The 27,199-nt window shown below is 43.2% G+C and overlaps 1 protein-coding gene and 1 long non-coding RNA gene across 7 annotated transcripts in view; both read left to right on the forward strand.

The window, feature by feature from the left end:
• The window catches only part of LOC135580820 (protein PLASTID TRANSCRIPTIONALLY ACTIVE 14-like), a 37,791-nt gene extending 15,023 nt beyond the window's left edge, over window positions 1-22,768 (forward strand). For 3 of the 5 annotated variants that reach the window (XM_065093536.1, XM_065093537.1, XM_009419412.3), the window contains 5 exons: window positions 18,631-18,702; window positions 21,440-21,545; window positions 21,657-21,857; window positions 21,970-22,012; window positions 22,105-22,768. In XM_065093536.1, the coding sequence (XP_064949608.1) occupies window positions 18,631-18,702; window positions 21,440-21,545; window positions 21,657-21,857; window positions 21,970-22,012; window positions 22,105-22,183 (501 nt within the window). In that variant the 3' untranslated portion in view covers window positions 22,184-22,768. The remainder of the gene's footprint in view (window positions 1-18,630; window positions 18,703-21,439; window positions 21,546-21,656; window positions 21,858-21,969; window positions 22,013-22,104) is intronic. The other 2 variants (XM_065093538.1, XM_065093539.1) reach the window with 1 other exon arrangement.
• A 756-nt stretch (window positions 22,769-23,524) lies between these two features.
• LOC103998020 (uncharacterized) lies at window positions 23,525-26,942 on the forward strand. Of its 2 annotated transcripts, XR_010481754.1 has the most exons (7): window positions 23,525-23,676; window positions 23,760-23,868; window positions 25,749-25,817; window positions 25,890-25,990; window positions 26,103-26,280; window positions 26,467-26,573; window positions 26,681-26,942. It is a non-coding gene; the product is annotated as an uncharacterized LOC103998020 (long non-coding RNA). The 2 variants fall into 2 exon arrangements; XR_010481753.1 differs by having other exon boundaries at window positions 23,760-25,817.
• The last annotated feature ends 257 nt before the right edge of the window (window positions 26,943-27,199 follow it).

Genomic DNA, 27,199 nt, shown 5'->3' on the forward strand with positions numbered 1-27,199 from the left:
CTTTTCCACCTCTTCTATAATAATCGACATTTTACTGATTCACTACAACAAAGAAGGCAGCTGCTGTTCTTGTAAAACCAAATGCTATTTCCTCTAAAAGCTTGCCACCTAATCAACAATAAGTAACAAACACTCATTGCATGCACTGTAGGTTCTTGTAAAACCAAATTCCAAACTGATTACCCCAAAACTCAAGCAAAAAAAACATCCAAAGAAACAATTCCAAAATCTGCAAATTTGACACAGAGGGAAGAGCAGGGAACGTAGGATGGTAGGGGAGCAGCGGTGAACGGGGAAGCGGGGAAGAGGGGGAAGAGTGAAGAGAGAAGAGAGAAGAACGATTGGAGAAGAGGGGGGGAGACGGGGGGTTGCGGTGACACCATGCGAGGGCTGCAGGAAGGGGTGAAAAGGGAACATAGGAGGGCTAAAGAGGGAAGAGGGAAGAGAGAGGAGCAATTGGAGAAGAGGGGAGGAGACAGGCGGTTGCGGTGACACCATATTAGGGTTGCGGCGGAGGGGAGAGGGAAGAGGGAAGAGAAGGCTGCGGACTGTTGTCACGAACAAAACTGGAAGCAGGGTGTTCGATTCAGTTTTGTTCATGCTTTGCACAACACGTAGAGGGCTTGCGGTAGGTTTGGCAACCCCATTTTGGTTGGCTTTTGCGATTGGTTTAATCTTGTAAACGCAGGTTGTGTGCAGTTGTCGTGCAGAGGCAAAACTGCTCGGAAACAAGCCATCCACGCAGCCATTTTGGTGTTTCTTTAACTCCGCAGAGTGGTGTTGAGTGTCAGGTAGTACAACACTCAGGAGCTACCCGGGTGGTATATGGTTGGATGGGCCTTTAAGATAGTGTTTTGGGCTGATTCGTTGTCTTGTTCAGTAGCAATGCCATGTGAGCACTTGTGGGGACTTTTGGTTGTAACAGACCATCTTAGACCCTTTGCTGTACGATCGTTCAGAGCTTGTAAAGTCTATGTTTGTAATTTGTATTGCCTATTAAGTGTTTGTTGAAATGACTGCTTATGGGATCCTGAGTTAAACGCTTCCTCTAACTCGTCTTCTCTTTTGCAGGTTCTTAAGGGACCATAAAAGGTTTTGAGGAGGCTAACCCTTTGCAGATGGACATACAAGCGTGTCGCACGACATACGCAAAACTAGCTAAGTCTGTGACAAATGATATCCATGCGGGACAAGCACACTTAGAAACACTTGATATGCAATCGTGGGAGACTTAGCAAGGCTGCATTGGGGGCAGCCAACACCAACGATCGTTTGAGGGAAACAAGCGTTGAGAAATAGGGAAAGGAGTCACTCAGAAGAGTGGGCATCCGTAATTGACATTCAAAGTAATGACCGACTCTTTACGCGAGAGGCACCATGAGGATAAGCGAGTTGGGAAGAATGTGTAATACACAAAGGTTGGGATGGCTGAGTTCGAATGACAGCCAACACCAACGATCGTTTGAGGGAAACAAGCGTTGAGAAATAGGGAAAGGAGTCACTCAGAAGAGTGGGCATCCGTAATTGACATTCAAAGTAATGACCGACTCTTTACGCGAGAGGCACCATGAGGATAAGCGAGTTGGGAAGAATGTGTAATACACAAAGGTTGGGATGGCTGAGTTCGAATGACTGCTCAACGTTGGCAACCAAACTTGATGGTGCTCAGGGTAAGTGGGGCGCTTGGTAAAGGATGAGACTGTGCAAGGAGGGATGGGTTGCTCGGCGACCGAATGCAAAGCTCATAGTGGTGAGAGGAATTATTAACTCGAAGGATTCGATACTCATGCAAGGGCTTGTATGTGGATGATGAACTGTTTGTGGCTATCCCAAGGTGATCGAAACGCGGTGCCATGGAGCATTAAAACTTTTTCTTCGATAAGGGAAGGATACGTTCGTAGGAAGCTGAAGTGTGCAACAAGTTCAGCATGTTGTTGAGTTTTGAGGGGCGCAAGGGGGATTATATTGGCGAAGAGTTGCAATTTAGTAAGTGCGTTGTTAGGACTCTAGCTAGGAGAGTCCTAATTGAGAGGGATATTAATGTAAAACCTATCTAAGCCGACCCCTATTAAAGAGGTGAAGAGGCCGGCTAGGGTTAGGAGGTTGTTTTCTTAGAGAAGAATTAGGAGTTGTAAAGAAATATGAGTCTTGAGTAGGAGTCCTATTAGGAGTTGGTTAGAAGTAGGAGTATTGAGTAGGAGTCCTATTAGGAGTTAGGGTTTAGAAGCCCTATAAATAGCCATGTATTCCTCCTCTTTTCATAAGCAATAGATGAATCTTTTCTGCAGCCTTTGAGCAGCAACTTGGAGGGAGGAACCCCTACAGAGTTCCAATGAGGCCGATCCCCTAAAGAGATCAACCCCAAGTTTAGAATTTGCAAGGGTTTTAACACCTGGTATCAGAGCAGCGTTCTTGGCGTCTCGCTGCCCTTCCACAGCCATCCATCAGCCCTCCACAACCACCCAAAGCAATTCCCACAATTGCTTAAAAGATCGTCGCCAAATTCCGTCGTCATCTCCACCACTGCAGATCATCCTTTGATCTCCCCGTGAATTGTAACAGGTTTTGGATTCCTACCTTACTACTGCTGCAATTTAGTTATCCTTATTCGAAAATCCAAAAAAAAATAATTGTTCCAATATTGCTGCATAAACTTTTCGTCGCAAAATTTTCATCTTTACGACGAAAGATACATTGCAGAATTCCAGCCGCATAGCACAGTCTGTTTGATTTTGCTACTGCGTTTTTTCTATCCAAATCTCTACGAAATTTGTATGACAGCTTTGACACTTCATAACAGCAGATTTCCCTTTGGTTTTGTCAAAAAATTCTCAATATAAACCATTGATCTTTTACGTCTAAACTGCTATACTTGAAAATCTGCATTGTAAAATTCCAACCGCATAGCACAGATTATTTGATCTTGCTACTACGTTTTTTCTATCCAAACTTCTACCAAATTTTTATGACAGCTTTGACATTTCCTAACAGTAGATTTCCCTTTGGTTTTATCAAAAAATTCTCAATATAAACCATTAATCTTTTACGTCTAATCTGCTATACTTGAAAATCTGCACTATAAAATTCCAGCCGCATAGCACAGTTTATTTGATCTTGCTACTATGTTTTTTCTGTCTAAATCCCTATGAAATTTTTATGATAGCTTTAACACTTCCTAACAGTGGATTTCCCTTTGGTTTCGTTGAAAAATTCTTAATATAAACCATTGATCTTTTATGTCCAATCTGCTACACTTGAAAATCTGTGATGCAGAAAATTTCAACCGCATATTGTTGCCTTAACCCATCTATTTGCAATCTTTTTTGAATGAAATTTCTTATACACTTTATAGATCATCTTGGTTTCCATTTAAGATTGATCTATTGAGGAATTCATCTCTAAAAACGATTTTGTGTTGCTGCAAATTTTCGTCGCAAACTGCTGAAATTTTTTCACGAGAATTTTGCTATCGCAACTTGCACCAATTTCCTTGTTGTTATACTACCGAAATTTTCTTGATTAAATTGGACATCCTTGCTGTCATATAAACTAAGATTTTGCTGTCAATTCCCTCCTCAAATTTCTCAAGTTTTTGGTAGAAATTTCATCGAGAAACCGCTGTTTCTTCGACGACAATTCTGCTCTTCCAAGACAGCACATACCTGCAGCAACTTCCATTGATTTCTATCAAACCTTTGTTGCCATCTACCACAAATCTAAAACTTTCATCCACAGTCCTAAAACTCCACCAAACCACACCCTCAAACTGCACCCAAAACAGGCATAAAACAAGCCTAAACCGCAGCCTACATCCACCGATCCACCAACCCTTTCGACCATCACTTCTCTCAACCTATACATGTCTTTAACCCGACAACAAAAGAGAGATTTTAACATTATATATTTGGAGGAATATACTATGGCATCTGAGGAGGCAATCAATGTTAAATTCGAAGCCTTCAAGGTGCGAATGGAGGATAAGATTCGGACGCTCTTTATCGAACTCAGATTGGGCCGACCACTAAGCCTGAAGAAATCACATCAAGGAGAGAGCTTTGCCCAATCGCACCAAGCCCGAAGAGATGACTTCCAAGGGAGGGGAGGCTCTATGACCGACCCCAACTATCCACGCATGAGGGTGGACTTCCCTAGATGGGAAGAAGGAGATCCGATTGGTTGGATCTCGCACGCGAAGCGATATTTTCGGTACCACAACACCGTGGACGCATCTATGGTGAAAATTGCGGCTATACATCTTGAAGGGGATACCATACAATGGTTTGACTGGTTTGAACACACTCATGGAATCCTCTCATGGCGACAATTCAAAGAAGGACTGCTGATCCGCTTCGGACCAACCGATTACGAGAACATTGACGGACAACTAGCAAAGATCCGACAAATCTCCACCATTCAGGAGTACCAAACCGGGTTTGAAAGGTTATTTAATCAAACTCGTGATTGGTCTCAAAAACAGCTATTGGGGACCTTCATTGAGGGCTTGAAGTCGGAGATTCGGGGAGAAGTTAAAGCGCGACAACCGTACAAGCTTATGGCCGCCATCTCTTTTGCACGACATCAAGAGGAGCGATTGAACCATGAAGCTCAGAGGACTAGGGTCGCTCCTCGACCAGCAATACTGAAGCCCTCAGCCCCCCTACTGTCGACCGAGTCCCTGCACCAAAGAGGTTGACAAGAGAAGAGCTTCGAGAGCGATATGCGAAGGGGTTATATTGGCATTGCGATGAGCCGTGGAGCCGTGAGCATCGCTGTAGTAAAGGGAGACTTCTTATGATTGAACCAGTAGAAGAAGCGGTCATTGAACATCCAGAAGAGAGCCTTAAACATGAAGAAGAAGATGCAGAAGAAGAGCCACAACCGACCGAAGTTACGGTACATACACTAGCCGGCTACTCAAACCTGCAAACGATGAAAGTTGGAGGCCTTTTCAAACAACAACCAATCACTATTCTCATCGACATGGGCAGCACTAATAACTTCCTAAACAGTAAGGTTTCTATTCGGATGGCCTTACCTATCGAGAATTGCAGTAGGTTTGACGTTAAGGTCGCCGACGGATGGATTTTGAAGTGTGATCATAGGTGCCCGCAGGTGAAACTGTTGTTGCAGAACCAAGAGATAATTGCATATTTCTTCCTCCCTCTTGATGATCATGAGGCCATACTTAGAATTGAATGGTTGACGACATTAGGTGATGTTTCTTGGAATTTTATGAAACTAATTATGAAATTTTATAGTAAGGGGAAACAAGTGATACTGAACGAGAAATGTGGGGGCGACGTAACGACGATTTGCACACAACAAATGAATAAGGTTTTGCATAAAGCATGCAACGACTTTTTGGTATAACTTGAGCAGTAAACTAAGGGAGAGCTAATAGAATTTAAAGATCTAAACCTACTTTCTTTGCTTGCTGAATTTTCAGATATGGACGAAACATGACGATTGTGCGTTGATTACCGAGCTCTCAACGGCATAACCGTCAAGGATAAATACCCTATTCCAATAGTAGATGAATTGCTAGATGAAAGGGAGCACAAATCTTCACAAAGCTGGACTTTTGATCCGGGTATCATCAAATATGAGTGTGCGAAGAAGACATACCGAAAATCACCTTTTGAACACAAAATGACCACTACAAAATTTTGCTTTCTTCAACAGAAGATGGAATATCTTGGGCATATCATATCAGAGGAAGGTGTGGCAATGGACCCCTCCAAAATTGAAACAATGCAGAACTGGCCGACCCCAAGGAACATAAAATTGCTACGTGGCTTTCTCAGTTTAATAGGCTACTACCGCAAGTTCGTGAAAAACTATGGAAAGATCAGTGCACCCCTTACTACCTTGCTGAAAAAAGATGTTTTCTAATAGTCGGACAAAGCCACCACCGCCTTCGACGAACTTAAGGCCGCAATGATGACAACGCCCGTACTAGCGCTACCCGACTTCGATAAGACTTTTGTTATTGAAGCCGATGCCTCCGGAGTCGGAATTGGTGCTGTACTAATGCAAGATGGCCGCCCCCTCGCTTATATCAATAAGACATTATCTCCTTCCCATCTTAAGATGACTATTTACGATAAGGAGATGCTCGCGATTGTGCATGCGGTGGCCAAATGGAGATCGTACTTGATCGGGCGACACTTTCAAATCAAGATCGACCATAAAAGCCTAAAATATTTCTTGGAGCAGAAGATATCTTCCCCCGAGCAGCAAAAATAGGTAACAAAGCTTCTTGGATATGATTATGAAATAACTTATAAAAAAGGGAAAAAGAATGTTGTTGCAGATGCGCTTTCACGGCTACCCAAGCAAGTTGAATTTTCGGCCATTGCACTTTCGACTAGCAACTTCCCTGAGGATAATAAGAGGGAATGGTAGGAAGATTCGAAGACCAATAAGATCATAAAAAAATTGGAGGAAGCACCAAGCTCCGTAGCTCATTACAATTGGGACTCAAAAGAATTACACTATAAGGGACGCATTGTGCTTGTGACAAATTCTACTTGTATCTTCACGAGCAAATTTTGGACAAAGTTATTCCATATTCAAGGTACTAAATTAAAAAGGAGTACGACATATCACCCACAAACCAACGGCCAGACGAAAGTTGTAAATAGGTGCTTGGAGACAGCCCAAAGCCACCCACCAAATATGACTACCCAAGGAGAACCCAGACCTAGGCAAGTGCCATTATTGATCGACGGATCATGACTCGACGACGACGACCCACTACTGAAGTGCTAATATAGTGGGTGGACTTACCAACAGAAGATGCCACTTGGGAGAACTATGACGACTTGAAGATCAAATTCCCAGAATTCATGAATCGTCAGCCTCGAGGACAAGGCTGATTTGAAGAGGGCGGGTCTGTTAGGACTCTAGCTAGGAGAGTCCTAATTGAGAGAGACATTCATGTAAAACCTACCTGAGCCGACCCCTATTAAAGAGGTGAAGAGGCCGGCTAGGGTTAGGAGGTTGTTTCTTAGAGAAAAATTAGAAGTTGTAAAGGAATAAGAGTCTTGAGTAGAAATCCTATTAGGAGTTGGTTAGAAGTAGGAGTCTTGAGTAGGAGTCCTATTAGAAGTTAGGGTTTAGAAGCTCTATAAATAGCCATGTATTCCTCCTCTTTTCATAAGCAATAGATGAATTTTTTTTGTAGCCTTTGAGCAGCAACTTGGAGGGAGGAACCTCTATAGAGTTCCAAGGAGGCCGATCCCCTAAAGAGATCAACCCCAAGTTTAGAATCTGCAAGGGTTCTAACATGCGTTCGTGGGGGTGGAACAATGCACAGTTTGTTCAGCAAGACGGAGTAGTCCAGGGGGATGGTGGTCTCCGAAACTTCCAGAGGGAAGATGTGAGGATGAAAGTTGCTCCAACTGAACAGATATCGAGGAGGGATAAGTCTCGGTTCTCTAAAGGGAGAATCATGTGCTACAAACCGTACATGTTAAGAAGGGTTACCTCGAGACAATAGCTCCACAAAGCTCAATGGACCAAGCGAGCGACGAGGAGTCATTGCATGATCTCACACGAGGTAATGTGTTGGTGGATGCATTACGAGATCAAGTGGGGAAGCGACCCAAGGCAACACTAAACAAAGGCAAACTTAGAGTCGATGTGAAGATTGGACTCGACGGAGGGTTGACTCGTGGAATGATAGGCGTGAGGGCTATCATCAACCCAACGCAAACCGAGGGCGAAGCAACTTGGGTGGTACTTAATGAAGTGCCCAAGCCACATGAAGAGAGTCAACATAGAAGACAAAACATGGAGTAGAGGCACAAAGCTTTCCTTGGATAGAGGTCAAGGATACGAACTCTTGCAGAGGCAAGAGCGAAATCATGTCGTTCCATAGGTCCCTTATTCTAGAGCGGACACAACGTACATAGTGTCAAAGTCGAATAGAGCTTCGAGGCACATGCACCTTATCTTGGTGAAACATTTGACAGAAGAACTAAGGCAACTTAACTTGCAGGGGTGAAGTTGGGGTCAAAGGCCTTGGCACGGGACAAGAGGATGCAGAGGCAGGTACTTTTGAGTTGTTGTAAAGGAAGCTATGCACAACGGAGATTATGTTGGGGGCAGGGGCCTAAGATCCAGACAATGGTACCTTAATTTCATTAAGGTCAGTGGATTTTGAGAGCTGTTAGGCGACGAATTGTCTTGGAGCTACGCTTCGTCTAGGTATGACCCGAGAATGGGTGGATGAAGGCCGATTGCCAAAGGAGCGAACATAATCGAAGGTGGTGAAGGTCTTGCGATGTGTTGGTAGATGCCACACATGGAGAGATTATAGTTTGAGTTTATTCCACAAAGATTAGAATGCAATGAAGATGCCATCAAGAGGTGACATGATGCAGCGGATCGTGGTAGAACAGTTCTAGGCAATGTAACACACACAGGAGAAGTGCTGCGAGGAACTTAATTATACGAAGATATGATTGAGAGCTACTAGGAGCTCCACTTCAGTGAACAACATGATGGGAAAAAGGGCTATGAATTCAAGGAGTGAATGCCATGGTACCGTAGAGGTGGGTCTTCCGTGTGTGCATCGAATTTTGTTGGATAAAGGCTTTGGTTATCAACATGGCTATGTATCATCGAGAGGGAACCTCATCATATAAATGTATGATTGGTGCGGTTGGAGAGTTGGACTGCTCCAGAGTTCATTTTCACTTAAGGGAGCCCGACAAGTCAGAGGACAAGACTGAGTAAGCGAACGTTGCTACCAAGGACGCAAAGGAGAACAAAATCGGTGCGAGCCCTACAACATGATAACGGAGACTATGCATGAGAGTTGCAGTCTGTCTTGCCATCAACCAAGGGGAATTACTCGGAGAACATAGAGGTGTTAAAACAGGTAGTCGAAAGGGGGAGGAAGCGATGACAAGTCTAGAGGGACTTAGCTACCTAAAACCAAGTGTTAATTAGAATAGAGGTGGACTCGGAGGAGTGCCACAGTGTTGCAGAGTTCTATCTACCGATCGTGGAGAAAGGGATGTAGATGCGATACGACGGATAGTAGAGCCATTGGTATGACAACACCATGGTACTGTAGATGTGGGACTTTCGTGGAGTCATCGATCCCTTACTCTCATGGAGGAAGAGTGCTTGATCGTGAAAGGGGTCGAGAAGGTTGAGAATGCAGAGGCAAACTCCAAGTACCAAGACAAGGTTGAAGGGTAGAGGCTCAGGGAACTTCGTAAGACCAGAATCAACGAACTTCTTATCAAAATAGTCGAAAGTGGGGGACTTCGGGTCGATGCAGGAGTGTTCGACCAAGGAACGAAGTAGACAGTACGTGATGTTGTACCTTTTCTACTTAGAGGAGTGAGCGACAGAAATGATGAAGAAGACAGTACAATCCTAGAGGCGACCAAAACTATTGAAGACTTGCTCCAAGTCAGGACGAAATTTTGCTCTTTACAGACAAAACTTCTTGTATTCTAGAAGTTCGATGGCAATAAGAAGGCGAATCATAGTGGCTAACTCAATGCAAATTATGCAAACACTTTGGGTGCTTCAGAAGTATGAGCAAAGAACAAACGAAGGCTAGCAACCAGCTTGATGCATAGAGTACAACCCTCGGGGAGGCGAGCGAAGTTGAGTAACACATTTTCCTTCTCAACTCCTAAGAGAATAGGTGAAATCGAGTACCCCAGTTCTTTTATTTATCTAGTAAAGGAGTTTTGCACATGTTTAAAGACCATTCGAAGAAACTTAGTGGAAGACTTGGTTGGCTTTTGTGGCCATTTCAGGCTTATAAACGTAGGTTGTGTGCAGCCATCATGTGGAGGCAAAACTGCCCAAAAATAGGCCATCCAAGTAGTCAATTTGGGGACTTTCTAGCTCCGTAGAGTGGTGCGGAGTGTTAACTAGAACAGTACCCAACAGCTACCCGGGTGGCACATGGCTTGATGGGCCTTTAGGATAGTATCTAAGGCTGGTTTGCTGTCTTGTTCACAGCAATGTCATGTGGGCACTTGTGGGGACTTTTGGCCATGACGGATCACCTTGCTTGTGATTGCTTGTGAGATCCCGAGTTAAACGCTTCCTCTAACTCGTTTTCTCTTTTGTAGGTCCTTAAGGGACCATATGACGTTTCAGGATGGTTGACCATTCGCGGATGGACACGTAAGGGTTGCCGCACGATTTAGGCAAAACCAGCTAAGTTCATGACATTGTGGCGGGGGGCTGTGGTGAACATAGGAGGGCTAAAGAGGGAAGAGAGAAGAGCGATTAAGGAAGAGGGGGACGAGGGGTTGCGGTGACACCATACGAGGGTTGTGGAGTGATGTAGTGAATATGGAGGGTTGTGGTGAACCTAGGAGGGTTCCAACGAACGAGGTAGAGGTAGGAGGGAGGAGGGAGGAGAAAGAGAGATATCCTTAAGAGGGAGGGGAAGAAGCCACCGCCATTGCTGCTGGAGGAAGACCTGCCGGTGTTGCTGTTGCTGGAGGAAGACATCGTCGTTGCTGCTCGTTATTTGTTGATGGGAGGAACTCTATCACCGTGAGAAACATAGTGGGGAAAGGACTTCTGCGTTAGGGCTCTCGTGGGTGGGTTTCTGCAATAAATACGTGGTTCGCTTGAACTATATGAGTATTTTGGTTCGACTCAGGCCTAGGCCAGGCGAGCGCCTGGGTCGTGCCTGAGTCAAGTCACCTGCCTAGCCCAATAGGCAGGTGCTCGAGCCTTGCCTCTCTTGGGCTCCTAGGTGTGCGCTTGAACACCTAGTGATCGCTGAGTCTATTAGGAAAATAGGTAACTATATAATTATTAATTTCCTTGTTCATGCTATGTCATGCCCTAATTCTCTAACGTTAGCTGCATCACCATGTCCATTTCTTGTTGTAGCCATGTTCCATGTTCGTGTCTGTCTCCATATCTGGCTGCTAGCTAGGTCATCTTAGTTATGCACAAAGTTCGCAATTTCAATCCGTACCGACGGTATGCCAGGGCATATCGAGTGGTACACCTGAAATAGCTGAAAACATGTGTTTTCAACTATTTTAGCTAAAATAGCTAAAAGGTCGGTAACGGTCGATTCCGACCGTTACCGCTTGGTACAAGTCGATAATGGTCGAAACCGATCAGTACCGCCCAGTACAAGTCGGTAATGGTCGAAATTTCAACTGTTACCGCTTGATACAGCCCCGTATTGCCCGTTACGGGGCCAAAAATTTGGAACTGCCCGGTGGCAGGTGGTCCACGTGCTGAGAGGCTCTCGGACTAGTACATGCCACCCGTATCGGACGGTACACATCGAAATTAAAAACCATGGTTATGCATTTGACTCTCAAATCATTAGATTGCTTTTAACTACTCTAGATGTTGATTTATTTAAGTATAATGAGGCTGAGAAGAATGAAGGGTGAAATAATGACAACTGTTAGTACCAAAGTTCAAGGTGATGGTAGTATCTAGGTGATTCTGTTCTTTTAAGAAAAAGCTATTTCTGAGGTTTCCGTTGTGTGTCTGGTTGCTTATGGGTCCAGCAGATCCATGTGGCAAATCCTTATCAAACCTGTTTTATCAGGTACATTCTGGTTGCAAAATGTCAAAATTGATCCCTAAACCATCTCACCATCCGTACCGGGTGGTACATATCGAAATTAAAAACCATGATTATGCATTTGACACTTAAATCATTAGATTGCTTTTAATTGCTCCAGATGTTGATATATTTAAGTATAATGAGGCTGAGAAGAATGAAGGGTGAAATAATGACAACTGTTAGTACCAAAGTTCAAGGTGATGGTAGTATCTAGGTGATTCTGTTCTTGAAAATGCTATTTCTGAGGTTTCCATTGTGTGTTTGGTTGCTTATGGGTCCAGCAGATCCATGTGGCAAATCCTTATCAAACCTGTTTAATCAGGTACATTCTGGTTGCAAAATGTCAAAATTGATCCCTAAACCATCTCACCACCCGTACCGGGCTGACACGGACTTAACTGGTTTTGCCTAAGTCGTGCGGCACCCTTGCGTGTCCATCCGCAAAGGTCAGCCTCCCCGAAGACTCCCATTGTCCCTTAGGACCAACAAAAGAGAGAACAGGTAAGAGAGAACGCCTCAATCGGGATCCACAAGCAAACATGTCCGAAAAACACTTCATAGACAATGCAAATTACAAACAGACTTTACAAGCTCTGAACAGTGGCACAACAAAGGGTAAAATGGTCCATTACAGACCGAAAAGCTCTCTCACGTGTCCACATGACACAACCTTTATTTACAAGCCTAAAGAGGCCACCAACCCAACTAAAATGGGACTTATAAGCCTTCGGCCGCCCCTTTACATTCTGTACAGGGCATGAACATGTCAAAAGACACGGACACACATAAGCATTACATCCAACGTCTTGTTGAGAAGTTTGTCCGTGACATTCTCCCCCACTTATCCCTTCGACGTCCTCGTCGAAGCCTTTGTGAACACTGCAACTCTTCGCCTTTGCTGAGTCTTCAATCTTCTGCTCCAGCTGCAATGCGCCTCCTGGCTCCCAGCTGCTCTCCGCTACTGTTTTTGAGTAGTCGAACCTTTGATCCGCCATGCTGCTTCAACTCACCAATGACTCTGACTCTGGTGTGGGGTTGGCTGAGTTGTGTTGATCCTCGTTGATTCCTGCGGATCCACCAAATGAAGGAAAAGACCATCCTTACTGCGCCAGTCTCTCAAAATTTCCACATGCTGCCTAAACTGGGTGGATGCTTGTTGGAGCTTTAACGAGCATCGCCTCGCAAACTTCTGAAGTTTTGGGTCCTTCCTCCACAAAATCTGCTCATTGACTCTTCTTTCAGTTAGTTGTCACATCCAAGTAGGTTCGCATCACTTCCGCTTTCGATTGGCATTTCGTTGGGAAATGAGGCGGACAATCTACTCTCAGTAGCACTGATCACCGTTGGTGAGGATTTGACAACTATTGTCTTCCATTATCTTCGAAGGGTCTTTGAACTTGTGCAGAGCTCCTCTGCTGGATAGATAAGAGAATTGGGGTACTCGGTTTCGCCCATCCTCTTAAGAGTTGAGAAGGCAAAGGTTACTTGACTTCGCCCGCCTCCTCGAGGTTGTACTTCACGCATCGAGCTGGTTACTAGTCTTCGCCTGCTCTTTGCTCACACTTCTGAAGCACTTGAAGTGTTTGCACTCCTTGCATTGAGTTAGTTACTGTGATTCACCTTCTCAAAGCCATTGAACTTCTGGAATGCTGGAAGTTTCCACCCCAACTTGGAGTAATTCTCTGATAGATGAGGTCGCCTCTGGGATTGTACCGTCTTCTCCATCAACCCTGCCGCCTACTCCACTGAGTAGCAAAGGTACAGCACCGCGTACTGCCAGCTTCATTCCTTGGTCGTGCACTCTTGCATGACCCGAAGTCCTTCACTTACGGCTGTCTTGATGAGAAGCACACTGACACTGGTCTTACGAAGTTCCTCGGCCTCTACCCTTCAGCCTTGTCCCGGTACTTGGAGATTGCCTCTGCATGCTCCTCGGCCCCTTTCACGACCAAACGCTCTCCCTCCGTGAGAGCAAGGGATCAATGACTTGCACGGAAGTCCCGCCTCTGCGGTACCATGGCGCTGCAATGCCCATGGCCCTACTATCCGTCGCCTCGCATCTGCATCCCTTTTCTTCACGATCAGTAGACATGTCTCTGTGGCACTCCTCTGAGTCCACCTCCATTCTAACTGATGCTTGATTTTGGGTAGCTAAGTCCCTCTGGACTCGTCGTCGCTTCCTCGCCCCTTTCGACCCCCTGCTTCAACACCTCTGTGTTCTCCAAGCAGCTCCTTCTGGTCGATGGAAAGACAGACTGCAACTCCCATGCATGGCCTCCGCCATCGCGTTGTAGGGTTTGCACCAATTCTGTTCTCCATAGCTTCCTTGGTAGCAACGTTCGCTTACTCGACCTTGTCCTCTGACTTGTCGGGCTCCCTTAAGCGAATATGAGCTCTGGAGCAGTCCAACTCTCCAGCTGCTTCGATCATACCTCTGCATGATCAAGTCCCTCCCATGGAACTCACTGGTACTTGCATTCGAACTTTTCCCTTGGTGGAACCCAGCCCCCATATGCTGATGACCAAGGTTTTCATCCGATGCAAAATTCAGTGCACGCCCGGAAGACCCGCCTCTGCGGTACCATGGCCTTCACTCCTTGAATCCATAGCCCTTCTTGCCGTCGTGTTGTTCACCGAAGTGGAGCTCCCAGTAGCTCCCGATCATACCTCCATATGATCTAGTCCCTCGCGGGACTCAATCGTGTGTATCGCATTGCCACGAACTGTTCCACCACGATCCGCTGCACCATGTCGCCTCCTGGTGACATCTCCATTGCATTCTGATCCTTGTGGAATAAACTCGAATTGTGAACCCTCCATGTGTGGCCTCTGCCAATACATCGCAGGGTCTCCTCCACCTTTGATTTTGTTCGCTCCTTTGGCAATCGACCTTCATCCACCCACTCTTGGGTCACACCTAGATGAAGCACCGCTCTAGGACAGTCCGTCGCCTAGTAGCTCCCGAAGTCCACCGACTTCACTGTAATTTGTGCACCATTGTCTGGATCCTGGGCCTCTGCCCCTACCAGCACAATCTCCGCTGCGCACCACTTCCTTCATGGCAACTTGAATGACAACACTGTGGCATATTCTTCAAGAGTACCCGCCTCTACGTCCTCTTCCCCCGTGCTAAGGCCTTCTGAACCCAACTTCGCCTCCGCAAATTGAGTCGTCTTAGTTCCTTCATCAAATGCTCCTCCGAGATAAGGTGCATGTGCCCCGAAGCTCCCTTCGTCTTTGGCACCATGCAAGATGAGTCCACTCCGTCAGAATGAAGGACCCATGGAACAACATGATCCTGCTCTTGCCTCTGCAAGAGCTCATGTCCTTGACCTCTGTCTAAGAAAAGCATTGTGCCTCTGCTCCATGTTCCAACTTCTCTGCTGGCTCCCTTCATGCGGCTTGGGTACTTCGCCAAGTTACACCCAAGTTGCTCCGCTCCTCGTTTCTGCATTGAGTCGATGGTGGCCCTCGCGCCCACCATTCCACGGGTCAGCCCTCCCTTGAGTCCGATCTCCACATCGACTCCAAGTGTGCCTTCATTTAAGTTGCTTCAGGTCGCTCCCCCACTTGATCTCGCAATGCATCCACCAATGCATTCTCTCGAGCGAGATCATGCGACGACTCCTCGCCGCTTGCTCAGTCCATCGAGCTTCGTGGAGTTGTTGTTTGTGAGGTACTCCTCCTCAACATGTGAAGTCCGTCTCACATGATTCTCCCTCTGGAGTGCCGAGACTTATCCCTCCTGGATAACTACCCCGTTGGAGCAACATCTCTCTTCGTTTCGGAGACCCCCATCCCCTTGGACTACTCCGATCTGCTGAACAAACTGTGCATTGTTCTGCCTCTTGCAAACGCACTTGCTAGATTGCGCCTCCACGTCAATACAGCCACCGCTGCACCCCTCAAGGCCTAGCAACATGCTGAACTCGTTGCACACTTCAGCCTCCTCCGGACGTATCCTTCGCATGCCGAAGAGAAAGTTTCAATGCTCCGTGGCGCCGAGTCTCGGCCGCCTTGGGATGGCCACGAACATTCCATCGTCCGCATACAAGCCCATGCATGAGTACCAAATTCTTCGAGTTAGCAATTCCCCTCACCTCTGTGAGCTTTGCATAACTCTTTTGGTCGTTGAGCAACTCATTCACCTTGGATGGTCTCATTCTTGCCAAGCGCCTCGCTTGCCTAGAGCACCATCAAGTATAGTTGTCAACGTTGAGCCGTAGCTCAAACTCAGCCATCCCAACCTTTGTGCGCTCCAAATTCTTCCAAGCTTGCCTGTTCTCGTGGTGCCTCTTGCGCGAAGGGTTGGCCATTCCTCTGAATGCCAATGTCAGATGCCCGCTCCTCTGAGCGACTCTTTTCCCTACATCTCCATGCCCGTTTTCCCCCAAACGGTCGCGCGTGTGCTGACTGCCCTCAACGCAGCCCCGCTAGGTCCCCCACGTTTGCATGCTAAGTGTTTCTATGAGTGCTTGTCCCGCTCTGATACCATATGACACGGACTTAGCTGGTTTTGCCTAAGTCGTGCGGCACCCTTGCGTGTCCGTCCGCAAAGGTCAGCCTCCCCGAAGACTCCCATTGTCCCTTAGGACCAACAAAAGAGAGAACAGGTAAGAGAGAACGCCTCAATCGGGATCCACAAGCAAACATGTCCGAAAAACACTTCATAGACAATGCAAATTACAAACAGACTTTACAAGCTCTGAACAGTGGCACAACAAAGGGTAAAATGGTCCATTACAGACCGAAAAGCTCTCTCACGTGTCCACATGACACAACCTTTATTTACAAGCCTAAAGAGGCCACCAACCCAACTAAAATGGGACTTATAAGCCTTCGGCCGCCCCTTTACATTCTGTACAGGGCATGAACATGCCAAAAGACACGGACACACATAAGCATTACATCCAACGTCTTGTTGAGAAGTTTGTCCGTGACAGGGCGGTACACATCGAAATTAAAAACCATGGTTATGCATTTGACACTCAAATTATTAGATTGCTTTTAACTTCTCCAGATGTTGATATATTTAAGCATAATGAGGCTGAGAAGAATGAAGGGTGAAATAATGACAACTGTTAGTACCAAAGTTCAAGGTGATGGTAGTATCTAGGTGATTCTGTTCTTTTAAGAAAAAGCTATTTCTGAGGTTTCCATTGTGTGTGTCTGGTTGCTTATGGGTCTAGCAGATCCATGTGGCAAATCCTTATCAAACCTGTTTAATCAGGTACATTCTGGTTGCAAAAAGTCAAAATTGATCTCTAAACCATCTCACCACCCGTACTAGGAAGTACACATCGAAATTAAAAACCATGATTATGCATTTGACACTCAAATCATTAGATTGCTTTTAACTGCTCCAGATGTTGATATATTTAAGTATAATGAGGCTGAGAAGAATGAAGGGTGAAATAATGACAACTGTTAGTACCAAAGTTCAAGGTGATGGTAGTATCTAGGTGATTCTGTTCTTTTAAGAAAAAGCTATTTTTGAGGTTTCCATTGTGTGTGTCTGGTTGCTTATGGGTCCAGCAGATCCATGTTGTCACGAACTTAGCTGGTTTTGCCTAAGTCGTGCGGTAATCTTGCGTGTCCGTCCGCAAGGGTCAGTCTCCCCGAAGCCTCCCATAGTCCCTTAGGATCTACAAACGAGAAAACGGGTTAGAGAAAACGCCTCACTCGGGATCCACAAGCAAACATTTCTGAAAACACTTCATAGATAATGCAAATTACAAACAGACTTTACAAGCTCTGAACAGTTGCACAACAAATGATCAAAATGATCCATTACAGACCGAAAATCTCTCACAAGTGCCCACATGACACAACCTTTATTTACAAGCCTAAAGCGGCCACCAAACCCAACTAAAATGAGACTATTAAACCTTCGGCCGTCCCTCTACATGCTGTGCAAAGCATGAACAAACAGAAAGACACGGACATACACACGTATTACATCAAACATCCTGTTTAGAACTTTGTCCGTGACAATGTGGCAAATCTTTATCAAACCTGTTTAATCAGGTACATTCTGGTTGTAAAATGTCAAAATTGATCCCTAAACCATCTCACCAAAATCAAACCACTCGAGAAGCCCCTCATCCATAATCCTTTAACTTGTGAGGTTTGGGTAGATTAAAGGTCTGGGTTTGGTGTACACATCCTAGTGGTTTATGTGTATTTCTATTACATGAATATGTCTTCTTTTAATTTATTAGTTATTTTATTTTGAGAGAATGATGTGGTTATTATCCCATCAATTTATCAAGACTTCAAGAGTTGCAAAGAATAAGGCTGGTTAAAAGTGAAAGACAGGTGATAAAGAACAGGCTGATATCCTGTTTTTCCACGATTTTAGATTTGCATAAGCCTCATCCTGTTTTAAGATAAAAGCCTATATTTAAAAAATTGCCAGATTATAAGCCTCATCTATGAATTTGCTTGTAGTAATCCATCTAGAAATAAACTGGAGGTGCCTTGCAGATTTGCAAAATAGTTCCAGTCTTCCCTTCAAATGCTTTCCTGTTATGTTCCTTCCAATTTGTTAAACATTCTGAATGTTGAAGCCTGGGTTTTTCAATCTACCAATTATAATTATATAATAACATCTTAGTCTTAGGGAGTTTTATATTTCCTTAGACCCATTTAAAAACACAAAGAAATTACTTATTGAGGTCATATCGTAGTATATTAGTCTACAGAACATGAGAGTTCACGAAGTAACTATAAACAGTTTTAGGAAATAATTTAAGTAACGGTGTCCACTCCTATGATGCTTTTGTTATAATCTATCTAGAAAATTGATGAGATGATGATATCAATTAAATCTGCATCCTCATGTTTCTGCATAGATAAATTTGATGCTGGATTCTATGGGTGTGTATTCATTTGTCAGTTCATGACAGGAAAAAATTAGCTTTTCTTGTTTCCTATCATATAGAGACATTTAATTGGTTATGACATTTAATGGAATACCAAAACTGTATACTTCTGTTGTAATTCGGATTGCTGATTACTTCGTTAATTATCTCATGTATCGACAGATGACTATCAATTATATGAGTGGACAGAAGAATAACATCTACATGGAAAGATATGGCTTTTCATCACCAACGGTACTAGTTATATTATTTTACATTGACTATTGCTATTTGAGCTTATTGGTGTTAGGCAATGTTGATTAAGTGCTTTTAGCTGATTGATGTTAGGTAGATGCTAAACAGGATCTAATCTTCAACAAATTAAGAGATGTTCTATTGGAAAGAGTTAGATCAAGGCTTATAAACACTTTTATTTGCATTATTTGTTCATCAAGAAAGTAAGAAAATATGGAACCTGCAGTTAGCAAGCTAGCCAAAAATTCTATAGTACACATATGTACAGTTGCAATCATGGTTTTAATATTTTTACTGGACTATCTACCAGTGATTTAAAAAGCGCTAGGCGCCAAGGTCCACAAACGCTCAAGGGGCGCTCGCCCGAGCGAAGCGAGGCGCTAAAATATAAAAATATATAATATAATTAATAATTTCAAATAAATAAAAATTAACAACATTAAAATCAAAATAATATATTATTAATCTATTAACAGAAAATTAATCATTTCAAAATTCAAATAAACTTAATATTAAGAGTATACTGTATACTGAGCCTGATGGAGAAACGAGGAAGCAGCGGCGAGCGGCGGCAACAGCAGCGGCGAGCGACGGCAGCGGCAGCGGGAAAGGGAGCGGAAGGCACGAGCAGCGGGAGGGCTCGCGGGAGGCGCAAGCAGCGGGAGGGCTCGAGGGAGGCGCGAGCAGCGAGAAGGCTCGCGGGAGGGCTCGCAGGAGGCGCGAGCAGCGAGAGGGCTCGCGGGAGGCGCGAGCAGCGGGAAGGCTCGCGGGAGGCGCGAGCAACGACAACGGCGAGCAGCGGCAGCGGGAGCAGGAGCGACGAGCAGCGAGATCGCGATCGGGATCGGCAGCGGCAACAGGTTAGGGTTGGGTAAGGGTTAGGGTTGGGGTTATATCGGTTTAGTTGGTTCGATTGAACCAACTAACAACCGAACCAGGACCGAACCAGACCTAAAATTCTGGTTTGGTCGCCTTGGTTTACCCAGGCGCTCGCCCGAAGCGCCCAGCGCCTGGGCTCGGGAGAGCGCCCAGGCGGCGCCTGTTTGAAGCGCGCCGCCTGGGACATTAGCGAGGCGCTCGGGCCTCGCCTCGCCCGAGCGCCTAGGCGAGCGCCCGAGCGCCTTTTTCAATCACTGCTGTCTAATAGTCGCTATTCAGACTGGTATCAACCTAGTATATACTAGCATACCAGCGTATGATACACCAATTGCAATGAGGAGGGAGGAGGAAGAGAAGGAAAGGAAGAGGAATGAGGAGGAGGCAAAGAAGGTGAAGGAAAAAGAGGAGAAATACTAGACAAGTCGGTCAGCCAGTGGTGTGTAGCAGGTAGTGCCTTACGTGAGGTGAGGTAGATGGCTAGAGTGGTCTTTCTCGGGTGTGTGTGTGTATATATATATAGGGAGAGAGAGTAAAAAAGCCGGTTTGGGTTAAAATCCCTGGTTCATGTTCTAATTCATGCCCGAACCAGTAAACATTGCCCCATACATACAGGTGTGGCCGAAATATTACACCTTACAATTAAACTAGATGAGCAACCTGCAAAAATTAAATAAGCAAGCAACCATCTAGAAAGCTCATGCATGCATATACCACAATAGAATTATCATAACCAGATGAGGTCATAATGATTAGCAAAGGATATATGTAATCGTAGAATGATGTGGAATATGCAGGAATCAGGATCTTGCACTAACACGTGCAGCACAAGTTACCATGGTGTTGTGCATGCTGTGATTAGTAATCAAGATTAACTGTATCAAAGTAGCTGATAACCATCCATCTTAACTATGTATTTTTAGCCTTTCCCTTCCGACTCTTTTTGTGGTTATGTAGAAGCCAGCCAAAGATCTCACGGATTGCTAATGTCAAAATTATCTAAACATAAGTGTGATTTACTTCCTTGAGCAAGTAATTTGGCAAATATTTGGCAGGAGATAGTAATCTTTAAGCATATTTAGAGTTAAATGTATAAGATCATAGTGCCTCTTGATGATATGAACTGCATGTCATGATCGATAAACATTGATTTGTAACGAAACATGACAAACTCTACCTTATCCAACTTCGAGAAAACTTGTCATATAGCTGGTCACTTAATTGGTCTAAGAAATGCTGCCTCAGGCTTTTCATGCTAAGCTAGATTGGTATGTTCTGGGTGAATGCAAGATTCTTAACTTCCTGATTTGTTAACATGTTGAGTTTGTTATGATCAATATTGATTATGAAATGATACTTATTACTAGAAGACATTACATACACCAGATACAAAGAAATTTTTTGTGACATTGTGAGTATTAAGAACAGAATAAGGATGTCTAAACTTGAAATGAAATGTGTTGTGATGCATATATCATCTGGAGGTGTATGCCATATGTTGGTTTTCTTCCCGATTTAAGCAAGGCTCTCAACTTTAAATAGGCTGCAATTATAGTCATGTATTCTGACATTCACTGGAAAAAAAGATAACCATGTTAGACTTGTGACCTGCAAATCTATATAGGTCAGCTAATATGAACTGAAACAGATGTTAATATAGGTTCTTCCTCGAACCAATTAAAAAGCTGTTTTATATAGTTCAAAGTTGTCTTTTTATGGTTCTTGATGTGTTTAAATATTTGCATAAATATATAAGGTAATTTATTTGTTCTTGTACATGTTTCCTTGTTTGAAGATGTTCTAAGTTTCCCTGGGGTAGTTCCATCTCGAGTTTTCTCTGATTTCCTTGAAAGTTCTACAGAATCCTTGGGATGTCATAAATTTTTCAAGCAATGCGAAAATTCACTTGGATTCTTACTTGTCAGTCTTCAACATCTCAGGATTGCCAGAAGAATTCTATCACAACAGTGAGGACAAAAAAATCCCCCAAATCTCTTTGATGATTTGAGTTTATCACTTTCTGGATGTTCTAGTAGCCTCCTAGTCTTTTTGTTGTCATATACTGCTCTTGTTTGTAGGCCTCTTATCTAGTGAAGAAGACAATAAGTTTGTTGATGGAGCAGTCATTGCAGCTGCACGGACATTGCCTACATGGTCTGATGGAGATGTACCTCCAGTCCCAAGCACAGAAAGGAGATCTGCACGGGAACTGCAAGAAGACTGCTATCGATTGTTATTGGAATTTCCAACTACATTAGAACAGGATTGGCAAATATTGGGTAAGTTTTCAGTTTCCTTGTAGTGCACCATTTGTGTCTTCTTTTGATCACGTGAAACATACGGTGCTGAATTCTATCTTTTCCTCTCTTATTCCACCTTCGGACTTTTCAGATTCGAACCCTGATGCTAGTAGAACATGTGAAGCTGCCATAAAGTACATTCCTCAACCAGCCAATCTTTTTGTAATTGATACCAGCTTTTGGAGATCTTCAAGTAAAATTAACACACTTTGTCTTATTCTTGCAGGTATCGGTTGCATCGAAAGCTATTCCTCAAAAAGGTCATCCAGGCATTGGAGCTATATCAGGAAAGGATATTGTTTTGACTTGTACAAATTGTATCATGCTGTATGAGATTTATCAGCGAGGTTGTGAGTTCCAGCTCTGTTAAGCACATGTTCCTGGAGCCGCGAGCTTATCTTGATTTATGGTGCACAGTTCATTGCCATTAAAGCTTTGAAACTCCATTATGTGCATAATATGCCCAAGTTAGCAGTAATTTGGAAGATCAGACGGTTAAATGTGAGGAGTAGATGGAAGCAGAAGATTGGACAGAGCATATATTATTCCAGTTCACCAACGTATCAAGTCCCTGATAGAAAATTGCCAGTGAATATACCATGCAGTTTGGACTTATAAATATTTGATTTTCATCTTTCTTTATCTTGTGGGCTATGAAATTTGTTGAATGGAGGCTGAAGAACATGATGCGCTAACAAAGCAAGGTCTCCAGTGCCAGTTGATAATGTATGTACCAATGATATGATTTGCTATCTATCTTCTTCTGTTTCCACTGGTATCGGGTCGATAAATTGGCCAGTATATTGGTATCTGGTATTGTATCGGTCTGATAGGTTACCGAAGCTGTATTTTATCAATATCTAAAATCTTACCAGTAAATACTAGTTTCATTGTCTTCTCTTCTAAGCAGGTCCAATCGTTTAAATTGTTTAGTAATTGATAGTGTTATTTTGTGGTCGTCAGACTTCATATGCTGGCGTTGGAAGTAGCTAGATTTAATTTGTGAATCAGTAGACTCAGTTGTTGCATCAGATACATGCAAATATCTTCCCACTTTGCAGAGAAACTTCTGATGTTAGTGGAAGGGGTAAAAGCAAAACTTTATCTCCTGTTTCCTTCCTGCTTTAGAATTTAGAAAGATCAAATCATCTTGTTTTCTAGTAAATTGATACAAGGTCATCTTTTTTTCTAAAGAAAATCCTCTTTATGCATCTTTATTTGGATGATATCAGAAAAAAAAAACCTTGGTTTAAATCGAGTGTTTTTCCCCCCATGTATCATTAGCCTTCTGTCAATCGATGGTTTCATTTATATCTTTATTCCTTCGTTTATTTGAGCAATCAAATGGGAAAAACTAAATAAAAAAAAGGGGGTCATAAGATTTTTCTGGGTAAATCTTGTTGTGTTTTTTATTTACTTAAATTAAATAAATGAATTGTTTTTTTATGTTAAGTACTTGACCTGAACTCAAGAACGTTTACGCTGCTTTAATGATCGGATAAGAGTCTGTCCTTAATTGACCCGAAGTGAACTTGAGCTAACCCGAGTTGTGTGTGACACCAACCGCGCAACTGGCCTCCCCATGTAGGAGCGCTTTTAAGATTCGTAAAAGCACGTGCCCGCGTTAGATCACGATCAAAGGGGGTGCGAGTTTTCTCCAACAGAAGCCCTGCGAAAACCCTACATCAGCCCCCTTTCTCGTGTCTGCACGTCGAGTCGTCTCTATCACACGCCCGCTTGCCCCGTCCTTTCGAAGAAAAACTCCCCCTTTCTCGCGTTCTCGATCGATGTCTACGATGTGAGTGGCTTGCTCCTCCACTCTTTCCCTAGTTCTTTGCCTCTCTCCTTGCTCTGATTAGTTCGCTTCCAATTCGTCTCCAGGTCTCGGCTCTGTGTCAAGAATTTTCCCAAGTACGTCAACGAGGACCGCCTTCGTGAATTCTTCTCTCAGAAGGGGGAGGTCACCGATGCCAAGCTTATGCGCGCTTAAGTAAGAGATTGAATGAATTGCTCTGTTGCCCTATGAAGCACTCTATATTGGTAGTTGCGTCGTTTATGTATGCTTCCTTGGAAATATTTCTGTTCATTGAGCTTTGATAAGCTCCAACTATATATTCGAGGAGTAGCGAATTTGTGCCGTTATAAAGGTCCCATCTTTTCTTCACGGGATCAACGCATTTTTCTTTCTTAGCTAGAATTACCTGCTCATTAGGCAAGTTTAATAAGTGGGAAAATATTTTCTCGCCCTAGATAGTTTCCTTCATTCAGTGCGTGCTTATGAAACACTATATTGGTAGGGTTTAGTTTTTCTAATTTGAATGTTCTTCTCTGGCTTTCATTCATTATTGGGAGATTAGTCATTTTGTTCTGGCCTTCATTCATTAATTTAAATATCTCATCATTTTACTGAGTGGATCAAGAACCTAATTCGATTCACTTGTTTGTTTATTTGTCACTTAATGATTTGCCTGGTGGCCAGTTTAAAACCAAGAAACAGAAAAAATATATATCATTTTCTTCTGAGATGACATTTTTTATTTGTATAGTAATTTTTATGCCTTTGGGATCTATATGTTAAACTTGTTTCTGTTAGAGATGGAAAGAGAAGGCAATTCACATTTATTGGGTTCCGAACTGAGAGGGAAGCTGAAGACGCCTCAGCTACTATAACAATTCTTACATGGATACATGCAAATAATTTTTTTTGGAAAAGGAAAACATAAATTCATTTAAAATTCAAACTGCTCAGTGAGCAAAGGCAACGGTATTGTTCGCGGATCAAAATTGCTTTCCCAGAAGACTCCACAGTTAACCACCCTTCCCCAGTTAGCTAGTCTATGGGTCGAGTCTTTATAGGCTCAACGTATGTGTTGAAAGTCAATCACATTGACTTCCCTGGCCAAGTTCACTTATCACTAAGGAGACTGTAAAGGTGCCAGGGCACCCTCCTACAGTTCCCTACAAAATTGATCCATTCATTGGAATCTGTACAAAAATTATATTCTTCCATCCTTGCATTTGGGCTCTCTCCAGAGCCTTCAAAATAGCTCTGCCCTCAGTTTGTTTGGGGTCTTGCACCTTGCATCCCTCAAATCCAGCTGCTAGAAGTCTGCCGTCCTTGGTTTTGATGATGAATCCCAAACCTGTATTATAGGAAGAAAAAGAGCCATCACAAAGTATCACAAATTCATGTGTCCCCTCAATGGAAATATCTGAACATTCCTCTCAAGGCGCTGGATAGGTTTCAGGAAGTCAATAGTGGCAGCCACTATATTCCATTATTCCTGTACATAGCTATGTAATCTGAGGTAGGCAGTCTATTCCATAAGAAAATTTTTATTTTGGGATAAACATGTAAATATGCCAAAGTGCTGTCTGACCAGACCAAGATGCATCCATGGATGGGGCTCCCTCTCTCAACAAACTGTCAGCACTATTAACCAAAGCTTCACTACTTGGAGTAAGAGCCCATACTCAGCGGTCAATGACCAGGGCTGCTAGAAATATCAATACAAAGAATTCTATCGATCAGGAGGGGATGAAAACAGTTTGATGAAAGCAAGAAATCCCAAAACCCATTTAATAACAGATCTGAAACCATCTGCAAATTCGACATCAAATCAGCGTTTACAAAAGTCGGCCGCTTGCTTATTGGAATACCATCGATCCAAGGATATGTAGAAATCAAAGTTGATGTACCATCCACCATGCTGCGTCCGAGACCTCGCCTAATAGACATAATCAAGTTATTTGTGATCCTCCAGTTCCATGAAACCGGTCTATTGTGATTGAGATTCCAAGTCTTTATTTTTTACTTTTGTTCTTGTTATCTAGTCACGATCACTATTTTTCAAGAACCTGAATTTCCAGGCAATTGATGACTCTTTGAAGAAACATTTTAGTGATAAAATGAAGGATGGGACAATAAAAAGCGTAAAGGTACATTCTTGATTGGATTGTGAGTTTTCTTCTCTTTATTCTTTTTTTCAAATGTTCTTACTGTTGTTTTAGGTAAAAAAGCACCAAAAAATGGAAAGGATGTTTCCATTGGTTTTGGATTTGTTGAATTCGATTCTGTGGAAACAGCAACCAGTGTGCGTAAGGATTTACAGGTAAAATACCAGCTGCTATTTGGGCATGCTCAACAGAGAAACTTACACAGATTGAATTACTTCTCTTGTTGAACTGTAGTCTAAGAATAGCTCTTTATACTTTACACTGCAGGGAACTGTTCTGGATGGTCATTCTCTTATATTGCAACTTTGTCCTTCCAAGAAAGCCAGACAGGTTCCTAAAAAAGACAAGAAGATTAAGAGCTCAACAACATCGATCGTAAAAAAATGTTTTTGCATTTGAGGCAACCGAAAAGGATCTAAAGCAGCTGTTCAGTCCATTTGGTCAGGTACTGTTATGTATTCAACTGTTGTCTTACATGGTATTGTGTTTCTTTGTTCTCAAAAATCTTTGTTGATAATGGGGATATCAGTTTGACTATTGGTGACAATCTTTAGTAGATATTTCCACTACATAAAATATGTTTTAGGATATAAGAATGACTTGGATGAAATTACATGATTCCATACTCCAGTGAAGTTCGGGGTCATGACAAGGGCTATGCATTCTTCTAGGATGCTACTGAGCAAGAGGCCCAAAATGCATTGGAGAATCTTTCAAGCACGCATCTCTAGTCATCTGGTAATTTCCTTCACGGTTGTTATGTATGTCATGTATACATATACGTGTGAATTCATTGCCTTTGAAGCTTGGCCAACGTTTTACTTTTTGTTCCTTGTGTCCTCCAGCGAGCAAAAGAGAGAAACAATAGAAGATCTAAGAGCAAGAGCTGCTGCTCAGTTTGGGGTTGACAATGGTGGCTTATCGAATAAAACGAAGGCCACTTCTGTGGTTGAAGGCTCCAAGGAGTTAAATCATTCTTTCGGCATTTATTGATTCATAGAGCCCAAAGGGTAAAGCATTCCTCAATTTCTGCCAAAAGTTTCTGTCTGTAAAGAATGTTCTATCGCAGAACGAATAACTGATAAGAAAAAACACTGATTCCTAGCATTTAATTCACTCGCTTTGCTGCTTTGCATGCGAGAGGCATGCGGGAGGCACTGGGTTTGATTTCCTGTACCTCCATGTATGTTAATTTAATTAGTCATATAATATTTTATGTTTAAAAATATTTTAAATCTTATATAATGTCTATAATGTACATTATAGATATTCTAATCATTTGATCTTAATGTTATACTTTCATAATCAAATTTTTAATATTTTATTTTTAGATAAATAGAAGATGATGTCATATATATAGGATA

The sequence above is a fragment of the Musa acuminata genome, chromosome BXJ2-1 (assembly GCF_036884655.1).
Source record: "Musa acuminata AAA Group cultivar baxijiao chromosome BXJ2-1, Cavendish_Baxijiao_AAA, whole genome shotgun sequence".
In the NCBI taxonomy this organism is placed as follows: Eukaryota; Viridiplantae; Streptophyta; class Magnoliopsida; order Zingiberales; family Musaceae; genus Musa; species Musa acuminata.